General features: G+C 40.1%; 1 protein-coding gene across 1 annotated transcript in view; it reads left to right on the forward strand.

The window, feature by feature from the left end:
* Positions 1-8060, forward strand: part of TAF15 (TATA-box binding protein associated factor 15) — a 28094-nt gene extending 20034 nt beyond the window's left edge. Inside the window, exons 9-16 of the mRNA XM_046675605.1 lie at positions 108-140; positions 1352-1461; positions 2694-2823; positions 4824-4916; positions 5606-5687; positions 5804-5892; positions 6014-6599; positions 7881-8060. Of these exons, the coding sequence (XP_046531561.1) occupies positions 108-140; positions 1352-1461; positions 2694-2823; positions 4824-4916; positions 5606-5687; positions 5804-5892; positions 6014-6599; positions 7881-7920 (1163 nt within the window). The 3' untranslated portion in view covers positions 7921-8060. The remainder of the gene's footprint in view (positions 1-107; positions 141-1351; positions 1462-2693; positions 2824-4823; positions 4917-5605; positions 5688-5803; positions 5893-6013; positions 6600-7880) is intronic.
* The last annotated feature ends 8391 nt before the right edge of the window (positions 8061-16451 follow it).

The raw sequence follows: 16451 nt of genomic DNA on the forward strand, positions 1-16451 counted from the left end.
TGGAAATATTGTCTTTTCATGGCTTGGTTATTATTACTATTTTTAAATGATTTCTAATGAGTTGCCTTAAATAGCTTTCTTTTTCTTTTTCTTTTCTTTTTCCTTAGGTCACAGGGATTATGGACCCAGACCAGATGCTGGTAAGCTTTATGGTAGTTTGTGACTTTGCCATTAAAAGAATGTTAATTTTCCATTTTTCCTAGGGAAAAGTGTGTCTCTTTGGAGGAGTTAGTACAAGAGGAAGATTTAATTTGATAGTGCTGCCAGAACTGGGGAACTTGACTTCTAAAGACATACCAGAGAAAACTTTAGGGGGATTGATTGTAAAGTTTGCTGGGGACAGTTGGGTGTTTGCTTTCCCAAGCTCTGCTTTGTCTTTTGTGAAGAAATAGTACTTGATTTTGTACTGCTAATTAGCAGTATTTAATTACTACAAATCAGATTTGAGAGAATTGGTATCATTGGGGAGTTAGAAAAGCTGTGTTTATGAAAATATTACATTGGATTGGTAGTCTGCTTAGTGGGCCTAAGAAACTTAAATTCATACGTGAATGAATTGTCTTACTCTGGGCAGAGGTCACTAATTTCATGTGGCTTTTTATTTTTAAATGAAATTCAAGGCTACCTGGAGCCTTTTAAAAGTGTAGATTTAGAGATTAAAAATCTATTTGAGCCAAAAACATTTAATATATATTGAAATCAGAACTTTTGTTTTTATTAAGATGCCAAAGTATTCTATATGGATGGCAATTTCTGAATTATCCCTTGATGGACTGAATTTTTGTACATCTTTCTTACTTTGTTGTACTAATCCAAAAGTGTGCATGTAAGGTAAGGTGTGTGTCGAGGTGCCCCTACCCTCTGGTATATACAAGCTTATTGCAATGAACGGGAAACCAGCAATTCTGCTTGGCCTGCTTTGGAGTCCAAAGTGTCAGATTTGGGGAATTTTCTATTAGAGAGCCTTAAAAGTATTGATTAGCCGTAATTAAGACTTTCCAAAGAAAGGAATGCTAATTTATACTAATTTTCTTCATCTCTTCATGAGCTCTAGTCTTGTATCTGAATCTGAAGAGTGAGATTTTTGAGACCTTGCTTAATTTGTCTGTGTATTTCATATAGTGTGGACTTGGTCTACTTTACCTGAAATTTAGTTGTAAGAATTGATCTATTATGAAATAACTATTATGACCACTTTGCATGTTATATAAGATTTTTTGTATATTGGTCCTTTTTCCTTTTGGTCATAGAAACAGTTGAATGTTGGACAATGAATTATTGTTCTTGATTACTAAATAGGATGTAGTAAAACCAAGAAATATAAAATTAACTGTAATTTTTTTCCCCTTAGATTCAGAATCTGATAATTCAGATAACAACACAATCTTTGTGCAAGGACTTGGGGAGGGTGTGTCCACAGATCAAGTGGGGGAGTTCTTTAAACAGATAGGAATTATCAAGGTGAGTAAAAAGTATGGCTTATGTTGAAAATCTCATAATTAACAGATTCTGGTTAAGATACATAGGTTACATAATAAGCCCGTATTCTAGTAATGCTTGTCTCTTTAAATTCCCTGATGCATATGTTCACTCAGGTCTGTTGGCCTTTGGTGAATGTGCTAAATACATGAAGATTTTATTCCTTGTTTGTGGTTATCCTTCCACAGCCTTTCATAGCTTTAGCTTTCAGTCTTAGGGCTATGAAAGTAGTCTCTGCTTAGCTCCTAAAATTGTGAGAACTGAATGAGATTATGAGAACATTTTATAGATTCTGAAATGCCAGTATGTGCAAACTCAAGTTGTTACTAGCAACTTTTTTTTTTTTTTAAAGATTGGCGCCTGAGCTAACTGTTGCCAGTCTTCCTTTTCCCCCCCCTTTTCTTCTTCCCAAAGCCCCCCAGTACATAGTTGTATATTGTAGTTGTAGGTCCTTCTTGTGCTATGTGGGATGCCACCTCAGCATAGCCTGATGAGTGGTGCCATGTACGCGCCCAGGATCTGCACCAGTGAAACCCTGGGCTGCCAAAGTGGAGCGTGGGAACTTACCCACTCGGCCACAGGGCCGGCCCCTGTTACTAACAACTTTTAATTTTGTTATTTAATGTCTGTTCTACATATTAGTCCAATATCTAATGCTTTATTTTGTAACTTACTGTTTATTGTTTACCTAAGTGTCTTGTATATTATTTTGTGCATATATTTTTCATCTCTTTAACTAGAAAGCAGCATTTAGAGCAGTGTTAGTAGATTGTAGCATTTACCTAAAATCATTTCTCAATTGTCCTTGTTTTCGTGTCTGGAATTACTTTTTTTTTTTTTTTTTTTAATCTTAGGGAGTTAAAATTTCTTAAGTTAATCACACATGAAATATTTAAAAAATTTACACAGTTCTGAAAAGTAAAAATTCTTTGTCTTCCACTCCCATCCCAGCCAAATCCATTGTGTACTCCTTAATGGTAATCTGTTGATTTGTTTGGTGAATGTTCTTCCTGACCTTTTTTTATGTTTTACAAGTTATGTATTTACATGAAGCATTATCTACATTTTTTTTTGTGGGTTTAGAGAAATTATGTATAGATAAAACAATATATATTATGGATACATGAATTCCTTTAAGAAAAAATCTTTGATTATCTATATGGTTCATGATCACTTTTTCTTAAAATATTAACACTAACTTGTTTGTTTCTCAGACAAACAAGAAGACTGGAAAACCAATGATAAACCTGTACACAGACAAGGACACAGGGAAACCAAAAGGGGAGGCAACAGTGTCATTTGATGACCCTCCTTCAGCTAAGGCAGCCATTGACTGGTTTGATGGTATACCTCATTCATACAGTTTCAACATGCAGTTTGGATAAATATTTTCTAATCTTGAAGTCAAAATATGTCCTGGTAGACAGTGGTTATTTTCGTGTTTACTTTTGTAGATATTCTATTAAGAACACAGGCCAGAGTTTTTACATACCTTTAGAAATGAGATGAGCTCTCTCCTTGCTTGTCTAGAATGTTTCCTTATATCATACCTTGCGCTTGAGGCCACCCTGATAGAGATGTAGAGGATTGACCTGGTTGACTCTATATACTTTTAAAATTTAGATTAACTTCCCTTCAAATATAAAATTAATACGTACTTAGAAGAAATAGTAAAACTTTTTTTCTCCCTGAAAATAAGAAAATATAGAAAAGTAGAAGGAGTAAAGCATCCAGAGTTCTCTATTCAGAAATAGCCACTGATAATATTTATTAAGTTTCCTTCCAGTCTTTTTAAGTATATTTTAAAAGTAGTTTATCATTATACTCCAAATGTAATTGTGTCTCATGCTTTTTTCACTTAACACAGTAATTTCTCCGTGTTGTTATAAATTTGTTTTTGTCCTACCCTAATTTAATAACTAACATAGTGTTTACTCTGGTTTGTGGGCTAGGCACAGTTCTAAGAGCTTTACATGCATTCACTCAGTTTGATCTTCACAGTAATCCTATGAGACATACACCCTATTACCACCATTTTACAGATGATGAAACTGAGGCATAGAGAAGCTAAGTTATTTTCAAGATCACAGAGTAAGTGGCAGAGTTAGGATTCACATTCAGACAGTTTCGCTCTACTGTCTCTAAAGTACTTAACCATTCCGAATTGACAGACACTTGAGGTCCCTTCTAGTTCTGAGATTATTGCACCTGTGTCTTCCAAAACATAATTGCATTTCTTTACTTCTTCAAAGACGAGATTGTGGTACTCTCTCTTTCCTTGTCTCCAAATATGGAGATTTTATTTCTATATTTATTATTTATTTTTATTATTTTTTTGCACTGAGCTGTCAGGCCCCATCACCTTGCTCTTGAAGGCTACGTGCATTCCTTCTCACTTTTCTGCTTTTTTCATAGTCCTGTGAATCATAAAGCAATTTCTTTTGCTCATATGTTCATAACATTATTGTGCCTTTGCCCACAGGGCATATGAGCCTCTTCAACCCAACTTCATAGTTCAGATTTTACCAGGTCTTTTTACAGCTTTTAAAATACTGATCCATGAATTGCTTCCTGTGTGAAAGTGCTTGTCATAACATCTGACATCGTGGAAAGTTGCCAACCGCAATGATTAGGGCTTTGATCAGGGAGCTGAGTCTCCTGGGTTTATAACCATTTTTTGAATCCTTGCGCCCCTTTTCCTTGTATGTCATTTCTTTTGTTAGTGTAAAGTAAAAAAATTAATTCCCGTCTCTAAGGTCCTGGGGCAGCAGAATAGGTGAATGTGTGCATGTATGTAAGTAATGATAGATGCACACATTATTTTTAACGATATACTACTTGCATATGGTAAAAAAATTGCAAACAGTAACAAGAGTATATAGCAAAAAGTGAGTTTCGTTTCCATCTTTGACCCTTAGTAATTTCGTTTCCTCTTTGGAAAGTTAGGCACAATAGGCAGTGTATATACAAGCATGTGTGTGCATGTGTAGGTACAGATGCACATGCATACACACGTGCATGCACGCTCTTTCTCTTAAAAAACAGAAATGGTAGCATATTACACACATTGTTCTGCACTTGGCTTTTTTCCTGTTAAAATATCAGATGTGGGTTTTTTTTGCTTAGTAAGAAGTGACTGTTTCCCATTGACAGATGTACTCTATTCAATAGGTTGTGTCATGTTTTAGCACTGTTACTTTGACTGTTGGGAACACTAGTGTGTTTGAATTTCTGTGAGGACATGTCAGTTATTCCTCTGAAACTGAAAATTTCCAAGACAGTTTTATATTTTTGATCAGAGTGGAATAGCACTTTTTCAAAAACCGTTTTCCTTTTTTTTTTAGGAAAAGAATTCCATGGCAACATCATTAAAGTGTCCTTTGCTACCAGAAGACCTGAATTTATGAGAGGAGGTGGAAGTGGAGGTGGGCGGCGAGGTAAGATACTTGTTGCTCACAGGCCTGGATATTATACAAAGGGTTTGAATTTTAGTCCATGTTCTGTCTCTCTCGTGTGAACTTGCTACAACCTCTTTCTCCCCCTAGGTCTTTTTCCTTCTATCTTAAAGTGAAGGTAGGTACTGAATAGGAGATTAGGTAAATTGGGTGTCATAATAGCTAAGAAAGTAGTGGAAGAATGTTCTAGAAATCGTTTTAGAAAGCTATATAGTGGTTTGTTGTTTACCTGGGAATCAGGAGGCAATTGTTTAAATGATACCTAATTAGGTAGTTAATCTGACCAATTTGTGAGTTCTCTGATACAGTTATTGCCAGTTCTTTCATTTCTGTTGCATTTAATTCCTTAAATTTGGGATATGTCTTCCCACTTAACCTTTATCACAGAGATTCTCAAACTAAGGAGGGTATATAGCAAGTGGACTTTGAAGTTTTTTAGTGCGTTGTTTGCCCTGTAGTGTGTGCCTGGGGTCTTCTACATTTCCTGCATTTGCTAGGTAAAGCCCCAAATCAATCACAGAGTCTTACCATAAGGAGTTTATTTGGGCGGCGGGGGGGGGCTGCCCAGTTATTGATGGGTACTTGCTCTTTGTTCTTTCATCTGGTGCTTTTCCTCTGCTTTGTTAATGTCTGCTGCTGCTTTTTCTCCCCTCCCCCCTACTTCCCTTCAGGCCGTGGAGGATATAGAGGCCGTGGAGGCTTTCAGGGGAGAGGTGGAGACCCCAAAAGTGGGGACTGGGTTTGCCCTAATCCGTAAGTATCCCATTTATTTTGGTGTGAGTAGGAGTTGGGATTGGGGTTGGAGGGTACAAGAGGGGGTTCTGAATCCACTGGAACCTATTGAGTATTTTCTTTTCCTCCTTTCTCAGGTCATGTGGAAATATGAACTTTGCTCGAAGGAATTCCTGCAATCAGTGCAATGAGCCCAGACCTGAGGACTCTCGTCCCTCAGGAGGAGGTAGGTCAGCCCTTTGGATCAGCCTTTTAACAGCATCTACGTGGTATTTATTTTCTCACTAGCATTAAGGAGGCTTTACCTTACTCTGCTGGCCTCACTGGTTTGTATTTCTACCTTGCAGATTTCCGGGGAAGAGGCTACGGTGGAGAGAGGGGCTACAGAGGTCGTGGGGGCAGAGGTGGAGACCGAGGTGGCTACGGTGCTGACAGAAGTGGGGGTGGCTATGGTGGAGACAGAAGTGGCGGCGGTGGCTACGGAGGAGATAGAAGTGGAGGTGGCTATGGTGGAGACAGAAGTGGGGGCGGCTATGGTGGAGACAGAGGAGGCGGCTATGGAGGGGACCGAGGAGGCGGCTATGGAGGAGACCGAGGAGGCGGCTATGGAGGAGACCGAGGAGGCGGCTATGGAGGAGACCGAGGTGGTGGCTATGGAGGAGACCGAGGAGGCTATGGTGGAGATCGAGGAGGCTATGGTGGAGACCGAGGAGGCTATGGTGGAGACCGAGGAGGCTATGGAGGAGACCGAGGAGGTTACGGAGGAGACCGAAGTGGGGGGGGCTACGGAGGAGACCGTGGTGGTGGCGGTGGCTATTGTGGAGACCGAAGTGGAGGCTACGGAGGAGACAGGAGTGGTGGTGGCTATGGAGGAGACCGAGGTGGGGGCTATGGAGGAGACCGAGGTGGCTATGGAGGCAAAATGGGAGGAAGGTGAGTATTAGAATGTACTTGTTAACCTTTCTTAGCGTAATACTCCTAGATTTGAGGATCTCAGCCCTTGTTGTCACATTTTCTAAGTATCCAGTTTTTTGGACCTTTATTGGCAACTCTCTCAGTTAGGCTAGAGAAAATCCATTTAGTTCCCTGCTTAGCAATTTCTAAAATTTGTGTTGGAAATTCTTATTCATGCATCTTCATATTTGTATGTGTGTGTATCATTCTTCCCCTTAGCTAAAGATAATTGGGATTGAGAGAGAATTTGAAACTTTATGTAAATCAAGCTTTCTTAATATAAGTGAGGGGAAAGCACACCTTTCATAGGGGTGTTTTCTTTTCAAATCACATGCTACCCTGCAGTTGTTTCTCTGGAGATTCTGATACTACCTTTTCCAGATGAAAGTTGCTGATGGTACTGATGGGAGTGTGTTGGCACATGAATGTTTTAGAGGCAGAAAAAATTGAATAACCAGTGATGTAAAATAACTTAAGTTATTATACTAAGCATCTTTATGCCAGAGGCAATGTTGGGTAGCGAGAATTGGCAGAGCACTTGGTGAAGATTGGAGACAGACTGGGTTCAAATCCTGGCTCTACCGCTTATGTACTCTGTGTGACCTTAGGCAAGTTATTTAACTCCTTGGAGCATTAGTATTCTCATCTGTAGAAGGGGGCTAATAATACCTCCTTTGTGGAGTTGTGTTAGATTACGTTATAGTAGCTGCTGGCCCATAGTAAGCTCTGTATAATTGTTAGCTATTAGTAACTATCATCTGTTGAACACTTCTTACTGTGTGGCAAATCCTGTGAAAGTATCTTTATATACTTTAGTTCTAGTCCTTCTGTCAGTCCCATGAGGTAGATGTACTTCCCATTTTATGGAGTAAGAAATATTGAGTAACTTTTCCGAGGTCACATAGTAAGTGGTAGATCCAGAATTCTTACATGAAAGTGTTTACTTGCTTATTGCACTATGTCACTCTTCTGTTTAGAATATTAGAATTGGCAGTCTCTGACCTCCTGAAATACCACAGTGGTTTGAAGTCCTTATTCTAGGTGGAAAATTTTTAACAGTTAGTGATAACAAAGCTTATTCTAGGAACTTTCTGGGTCTTTTATTAAGCACTTTCTGTGAGTAGAGAGATAAATTGGGCATGCTGTCATCCTTAGAAATTGTCAAGCTGATGTCAGTCACGAGTACCCTGAAGAAGTGTCTGATTCTTCCCCTTGGTAGAAAATTAGAATTTAGTCTGGCTCTTTATTTTTCATTTCTAGAAACGACTACAGAAATGATCAGCGCAACCGACCATACTGATGACTGTTTTGAATGTTCCTTTGTCTCTGACATGATCCATAGTGAAATTGCCAGAGTTTTGCCTGCTGCTTTCCTCGTGGCCTCTTCTTGGGTAGTGAAATTAAGTGACATTTGGATTTTTATTTGGGTGGGAGGGCTGGGACAGTTTTTCTTTTAGAAATGTCCGTTGAAATTTCCCCCTTTAGTTTCCAACCTTCTTCTTCCCAACCTTTAAAGCTAAGTGCGTTGTAAAATATTGCCAAAATGGAAAGTGTTTTGTAATACTGCAATAAAGGCTGCTTGTTTTGTGGACTTTTGTACATTAGTGCATTGTTCTGTCGCATTCAGGATTCAGTTGTAGCAGACTCTAACCCTAAAGAATTAGGAAATTAATTCTCCTTCATTAAATTAAAATGTTATTTTCAACAGTATTTATTGAGCTCCTAGTCTGTTTAGAGTAGTGGTTTCCAAGACTGACTGTGTATCAGAATCACCCAAGGTTATTAAAATTACAGATTCCTAAGCTTCACCCAGGTCTACTGAATCAGAACTTGGTGGGGTGTGGGGAGGTAGGGCTGGGAATCCTTATACATATCAAGCTCACCAGGTGGTTTTGAAACAGTTTAGTTCCAGTTTACAGGAGAAGCATTTATTTAGGGCAGTGTTCTAGATGCTGGGAATATGGAGGTCTAAGGGCTAGGTAGGAAGGGTAAGAATTCGACAAGCTGGGTCTAAAATACCAATGTACATGATATGTTATTTGGTATTCATTAAAGAACTATTTCTCCTATCCTTACCAAGGGTAAGGCACTGCACCAGATGCTGGATATGTTGTCCATCAACCAACCAGGCAATATGTAGTCTTATAAGTGTTCCAGTAAGAATAAGTACAAGGTGCTTTAGGGCTGATTGGAAGGACACTTAATCTAGTCATGTGGGATTGGGAGGATTTGGTGAGTCTTGAGGATAGAGTGGGAATTGGCCTAGTAAAGAGGCTGGGGTGAGGAAATGGTGTTCCCAGCAGAAACCTAATGACATGAACAAATCAGGAGTTAAGAGAAAGACTGAGAATCAGGCTCTGCTTGAGGGAAATCCTGTGTAGTACATTGTGATTGGAGGGAGGACTTCAAGGATGGGCATGACTGGACAGGTAAACAAGCTGTATAATAAGGTCCCTTCCTTTGATTTTTCCCCTGCTTCCAAATAGGGAGTCATTAAAAGATTTTAATCAGGGGAGTGGCCTGACCTGAGTGGCATCAACTGAAAGATGATTATGACTGCCTTGTGGAGAGGCTGGACTAGAGACAGAATGGTAAGCCAAATGAGAGATGATACTGGTCTGAGCTCAGGTAGGACTGGACAAGGAGGAGATAACTAAATAGATTTGAGAAATTTGACGGGATTTGTCTGGATATCAGAAACAGTAGGAAGGGAAGAGTCAGGTTTCTGGTCTGGGCAATTGTATAGATGTACTGTTCATTGCAATAGGAAACAGTGGGAAAGGAACAGGTTTGGAAGCAAGTGAGGGGAATTTGTTTTTGGGTATGTTGAGTTTGGGGCACTTGTGAAACTTCCAAGTAGAGACATCTCGTAGGCAGCTAGGTGTGCAAATCTGTAGCTCAGGAAACAGTGGCATTGAACATGAATGCTCCTCTGATTTTCTTCCTTCCTGACTTCTGTCTCTTTTGCTAGCTTCTCTGCTTGACCTTTACATGTTGGAAGTTTCTCAGGGCTTGTTCTGATCTGCTTTCTCTTTTTTATTTACACTTACATTTATCCTGGGTGAACTCATTCAGACTGTAGCTTTAAATACCATCTGATAATGGTGATGAATACCAAATTTATGTCTCTCGTCCAGACCTCTCCCCTTAACTCTGGATTATATGCAGCTGCCTACTTGACCTTTGCACTAGGATATACTCAACAGACCTTTTTTTTTGGTGATTCCACCATGACTGAACAGAAGTTTTTATTTTTTTTATTTTAAAAAATTTTTCCTTTTTCTCCCCAAAGCCTCTTGGTACAGTGTATTTTTAGTTGTGTGTCCCTCTAGTTGTGGCATGTGGAACACCGCCTCAGCACGGCCTGACGAGCAGTGCCAGGTCCACGCCCAGGAACCGGCGAAACCCTGGGCTGCCGAAGCAGAGTGCACGAACTTAACCACTTGGCCATGGGGCTGGCCCCTGAACAGAAATTTTGATCTCCCCGTCCAAGTCAGTTTCTCTCTTCTAGTCTTCCTCATTTCAGTAAGTGTCTTCATCATACACCCAGATCAGATCAGTTCAAAAACTTAGAATTTACACCTGATTTCTCTTTCATTCATCATGTACCTGCAATTCTTCTTAATTCTACCTCCAAAATATCCTGAAGTTATCTTTATATTCTTGATTACAGTCCTGGTACAAGCCACAATCATTTCTCTTCTGGAGAATTGCAAATAGCCCATTAATAGGTCTCCCTACACAATCTTGCCCCTCTAAATTTCACACAGCAGCCAAATGATACTGTAAGATATAAATCAGACTATATGTTATACCTCTTTAAAATCCTTTCAATAGCTTTCCTTTACATGTAGGCCATAAAGTCCTTACCCTGGCTTTCAAAGCTGCATATGATCTGGCCTCTGTGTCTCCAACGTCATGCTATAACATTTATCCATACTTTCTCTGCTTTAACCATGTTGGTCATAAATCTTTTTTTTTGAGGAAGATTATAGCCCTGAGCTAACATCTGTCCCCAATACTCCTCTTTTTTGCTGAGGAAGACTGGCCCTGAGCTAACACCCTTGCCCATCTTCCTCTACTTTGTATGTTGGACGCCTGCCACAGCATGGCTTGACAAGTGGTGTGTAGGTCCACACCTGGGATCCGAACCGGCAGACCCCAGGCTGCCGAAGCAGAACGTGTGCACTTAACCACTGTGCCACCGGGCTGGCCCAACTCATAATTCTTGATGATACCAAATATGCTTCTGCTTCTGTATCTTTGCATATGGTTTGTCTAGGACTCTCTTCACTCAAATATTCACATTGTTGACTTTTTTTTGCTACAGTGTTGGGTTAAATTCCACCCTCTCGCCCTTCTAGGTCTTCCCTGGACTTCCTGTGTAAAATAATGCTTCTCCTCAGTCATTCTCACATCACCCCTTAAAATGTCATCACAGTACTTATCACTGTTTGAAATTATCTTTTTGTGGTTGTTAATTTCTCTTTCCTCCATTAGAATATAAACTCTAGGGCCGGCCCCGTGGCCGAGTGGTTAAGTTCACATGCTCCGCTTCGGCGGCCCAGGGTTTTGCCAGTTCGGATCCTGGGCACGGACATGACACTGCTTATTAGGCGACGTTGAGGTGGCGTCCCACATACCACAACTAGAAGGACCCACAACTAAAATATACAACTATGTACTTGAGGGATTTGGGGAGAAAAAGCAGGGAAAAAAAAAAAAAGATTGGCAACCACTTGTTAACTCAGGTGCCAATCTTACAAAAAAAAAAAAGAATGTAAACTCTAGGAGAGTAGGGAACCTTGTCTCTTGTTCACTGTTCTACCCCAGGGCCTAGAACAGTGTCAAGTACTCAATGAATATTGACTGAATGAATCTGTTATAGATTGGAGTCTCGTTATTATGTAAATGATAAAATGATGAGAGTAGATAGGATTAAAATAAGACTATCTAGAGTGGTGCTGCTCCATCCTAGCTGTATACTAGAATTAGCCAGGAAGTTTTTTAAAACAAGGATGTCTGGGCTCCACTCCAAAACAGTGAAATCTGTAGGGCCTGGGCATTTTTAAAAGAGTCCCAGTTGATTCTAATGGTTTTGGAAGACAGAACAGTCATGTGCTGCATAATGGCGTTTGGTTCAATGACGGACTGCAGATATGATCGTGGTCTCATAAGGTTATAATTGGAACTGAAAAATTCCTATTGCCTAGTGATGATGTAGCTGTTGTAAGGTCGTAGTGCAATGCATTACTCGTGTTTGTGGTAATGCTCGTTTAAACAGACCTGCACTGCCAGTTGTATAAAAGTGTATTATGTACAGTACATAATACTTGATAATGACTATTACTGTTTTATTTTTTATTTTTTTATTTTTTGAGGAAGATTAGCCCTGAGCTAACTACTGCCAGTCCTCCTATTTTTGCTGAGGAAGCCTGGCCCTGAGCTAACATCCCTGCCCATCTTCCTCTACTTTATAATGTGGGATGCCTACAACAGCATGGCGTGCCAAGCGGTGTCATGTCCGCACCCGGGATCCGAACCAGCGAACCCCGGGCCGCCGAGAAGCGGAACATGCGAACTTAACCGCTGTGCCACCGGGCAGGCCCCATGACTGTTACTGTTTTATATATTTACTATAATTTTTATTTTTGTTTTAGAGTGTACTCTTTATACTTAAAACAAAGTAAAACAGTATGCCTTGTTATGCCGACAGCAGCCTCATACATTTTGTGTTGACCATGTCTTGATTCCATCATTCTCTTGTGCTTGATTTAATCTCATGTTTTGTTCATCATGGCCCCTAAGCATACAAAATCCGCTGCTAATGTTGCCAGTAAGAGGCCATGTTGAGTAATTGACCTGGAAACAAACTTAAAAGTGATTAAAGACTACAGGTGGAAGATCAGTGATGGTTATTTCTTGCCAGTCAGGCATGTCCCGTTCCCCCATAGCCACGATCTTGAAGGACAAGAACAAAGTGATGGAAACTGTTAAAGGATCTACTTCACTGAAGACGAGGAGACTAACAAAAATTCAAGAAGGGCATGTATCAGACATGGAGAGATTTCAGATGACCTGGATTGAAGACCAGACACAAAAGCGTATCCTTCTCAGCACCATGATGGTCATGGCCAAAGGAGAACGTTTGTTTGCCATGTTGAAAGAAAAGGTTGGACCTGACTGTGATGTTGAGTTTACTGCTAACTCTGGGGTGGTTTAAACAATTCAAGAATTGTTATTTATTACATAATGTGAAAATGAGTGGTGAATCTGTGAGTGCTGATGGGAAAGCAACTGAAGAATTTTTGGAAACTCTAGATAAGCTGATTGTGGAGGAAAGTTACTTTCTAGAATAAATACTCAATGTGGATGAAACCTCCCTATTCTGGAAGGAGGCTAAGTCAATGCCAGGTTTCACAGCTTTTAAGGACAGGATAATGGTGTTGCTTTTGGGGCAATGTTGCAGGCTACCAATTAGCCCTTTGTGATCTGGCACAGTGAGAACCCCAGGACTGTCAAGCATGTCAATAAGCACACACTGTCAGTGTACTACAGGAACAATAAGGAGGCATGGATGACCCAGCTCCTCTTCCAAGATGTCCTCCTAAATTGCTCTGCCAGGAAAATGGAGAAGTATTGTTTGGAGAATAACATACCTTTTAAAATTTTGCTCATTGCTCATAATCCTGCCCGACAGCCTCCTCTTATTGGTGATTTTCATCCCGGTATCAAAGTAGTGTTTGTCCTTCCCAACACCACCTCTTTGATCCAACCAATGGATCAAGGAGTTGTAGCAGCTTTTAAGGCCTACTGCCTGAGGAGGACCTTGGCCCAGGCTATTGCTGCAACTGAGGAAGACACTGAGAAGACACTGATGCAGTTCTGGAAGGATTACAACATCTACAGCTTCATCGAGAACCTTGCTTGGGCTTAGGGTGATGTCACCAAGGAGTGTATGAATGGCATCTGGAAGAAGGCACACAAGTTCATCCATGCCTTCAAAGGATTTTCCAAGGATGAGGAGGTTGCAAAAATCAACAAGGCTGTGGTTGAGATGGGAGACAACTTTACCCTGGGTGTGGATGAGGCTGACACTGAGGAGCCCCTAGAGGTGATTCCTGAGGAACTGACTAATGAGGGGTTCTTGGAACTGGAACAGGAATGTATAGCTGAAGAAGAGGCAAAAGAAAAGAGAACTTCAAGAGAAGAAAAGGAACCCCCAAGAAAACTCACAGTGAAGGGTTTAGCAGAAGCTTTTGCAGACCTCAACAAGCTCCTCAAAAAGTTTTGAAAGCATAGACCCCGATACTGAAAGGTGTTCATTAATAGAGAGGAATGTTCATGGTGTACTGTGTGCTTCAAGCAAATCTATGATGAAAAAAGAAACCAAACCACCATGGACATGTTTCTGAAAAGAGTGATGCCTCCTTAAGAAGAGCTTCAGGCAGGTCCTTCAGGAGGTATTCCAGAAGAAAGCATTGTGACCATAGGAGATGAGAGCTCCCCGCATGTTTTTGTCCTGAAGACCTTCCAGTGGGATAAGAAGAGGAGGTAGAAGACAGTGATATTGATGATTCTAACGCTTTGTAGGACTAGGCTCGTGTGTGTGTCTTAGTTTTTAACAAAAAAGTTTAAAAGGTAAAAATACAAAATATTTTAAAAATAGAAGAAGGCTTATGAACTAAGGATATAAGAAAAAAATATTTTTGTACAGCTGTACAATGTGTTTGTGTTTTAAGTTGTGTTATGACAAAAGAGTCAAAAAGTTAAAAATTAAAAAGTATATTAAAAAAGCTAAGGTTAATTTATTATTGAAGAAATATTTTTTAAAAAATTTAATATATACTAAATGTCCAGTGTTTATAAAATCTATAGTAGTTTACAGTAATGTCGTAGGCCTGCACATTCACTCATCACTCACTCAGTGACTCACCCAGAGCAATTTCCAGTCCTCCAAGCCCCATTCATGGTAAGTGCTCTATACAGGTGTACCACTTTTTATATTTTATGCCATACTTTTACTGTACCTTTTCTATGTTTAGATATGTTTAGATACACAGATACTTACCATTGTGTTTCAATTGCTTACAGTATTCAGTACAGTAACGTGCTGTGCAGGTTTGTAGCCTAGGAGCAATAGAGTATACCATATAGCCTACTGTGAAGTAGGCTGTACCATCTAGGTTTGTGTAAGTACATTATGATGTTTGCACAATGACAAAGTCACCTAATGACACATTTCTCAGAATGTATCCCCTTTGGTAAGCGAGGCATGACTGTAGAGAGAGAAGAGCCTAGGACAGAACCCTGAGAAATACTGATATTTAAGAGATAACAGAAGAGAATCCTGAAACAAGAGACTGGGAATGGCCACTGAGGTGTCAGTGCAACCCCAGGGAAGAATGGATTTCAAGGAGGGAAAAGCTAATGGTGTCAAGTGCTCAGGCCAGGCCAGCTCATATAAAGGAGAGAAAGCACTCATTTATTTAGCAATATGTAGGTTGTAAATTATCTTAGCAGAGTTTCTCCACTTTGGTACTACTGATATTTTGGGTTGGATAATTCTTTTTTATTGTGGGAGCTTCCCTGTGCATTGTAGGATGTTTAGCAGCATTCCTAGCCTCTACCACGAGACATCAGTAGCAGCCCCTGGTTGTGACAACCAAAAGTGTCTTCTGACATTGCCAATGTCAGAAAATTGCCCCTGTTGAGAACCACTGTTTTAGCAAAAGCAGTTTTGGTAGAGAATTGAATTCTGAACCCAAACTGAAGTGAGATGATGAATAATAGAAATTAGAGAAATGGATACAGGTGATGTGGACAATTATTTAAGAATCTTGATTATGAAGGATGATTAGAGGTGGGATGAGGTAAGACAGAGATAGGGGTTTGTGGGCAGTTATTTTTAAGATAGATGAGAATTGAGCATGTTTGTACCCTGCTTGGAAGGAAATGGGGATAATTGATGTTGAAACCCTTGAAGGAATGGCATCCAGAACACTGGTGGAGGGTTTGCCTTAGAAGAGGAGAATGCCTCTTGCATTGTGGTTGGAGGTAAGGATAGGTACAGTTGCTGTAATAGTAATAACAAATAACTGACATTTATTGGGAGATAACTATGTGCCAGGCACTGTTATAAGCAGTCTGTATGTTAACTTATTAAATTCTCACAATGCCATGAGGCAAGGAGATATAGGAAACCTTTCATGGAAGAGGTGAATGGTCTAAATGATTTTGATTGACACTGGAAGGGACTTGTCAGAACGTACAGTGAGGAACAGGGGTACTGAGAGGTTAAGCAGCTTGCCCAAGATCACATCTCTAGTAAGTCACAGAGCCAGGATTCTAACCCAAGCGTCTGGCGTTAGAGCCTGTGCTCTTAACTACTATATATGAGGATGCTTATAACAGGTGGCAGGAAGTTGAGGTAATTCCATCTGATGTCTTTTTTTTTCCCTGAAGAGAAAGTCTACTGAGATTTGGGGAAGTAATATGATAGAAAGTTTGAGAAGATTGTAAGAAGTGTGAGGATAGAGAGGCTTGAGATAACCATTGTGGGAAATAGGAAAGTATCATGACTAGGAACCCATAAAATTGCCAGACAAGAATAAGGGCTCAGTTAAGGAAGGGGCAAGTATTTGGGGGTACCAGTCTGTACCGATTGTGATTTTTCTCCAGCTTTAGTCAGCACCTTGGTTATAGGAACAGAGGCAATTTGATTTAGAGGTAGGGATTTTACTAGTCAGAGAGGTGATAGTGGAGGTATGGGAATAGTAAGGATAGTGGTTGATGGAAGGAGTCCAGGCTGAGTAGGAAGAAAAAATGAAA

This window comes from Equus quagga, chromosome 11 (genome assembly GCF_021613505.1).
Source record: "Equus quagga isolate Etosha38 chromosome 11, UCLA_HA_Equagga_1.0, whole genome shotgun sequence".
Classification (NCBI taxonomy): domain Eukaryota; kingdom Metazoa; phylum Chordata; class Mammalia; order Perissodactyla; family Equidae; genus Equus; species Equus quagga.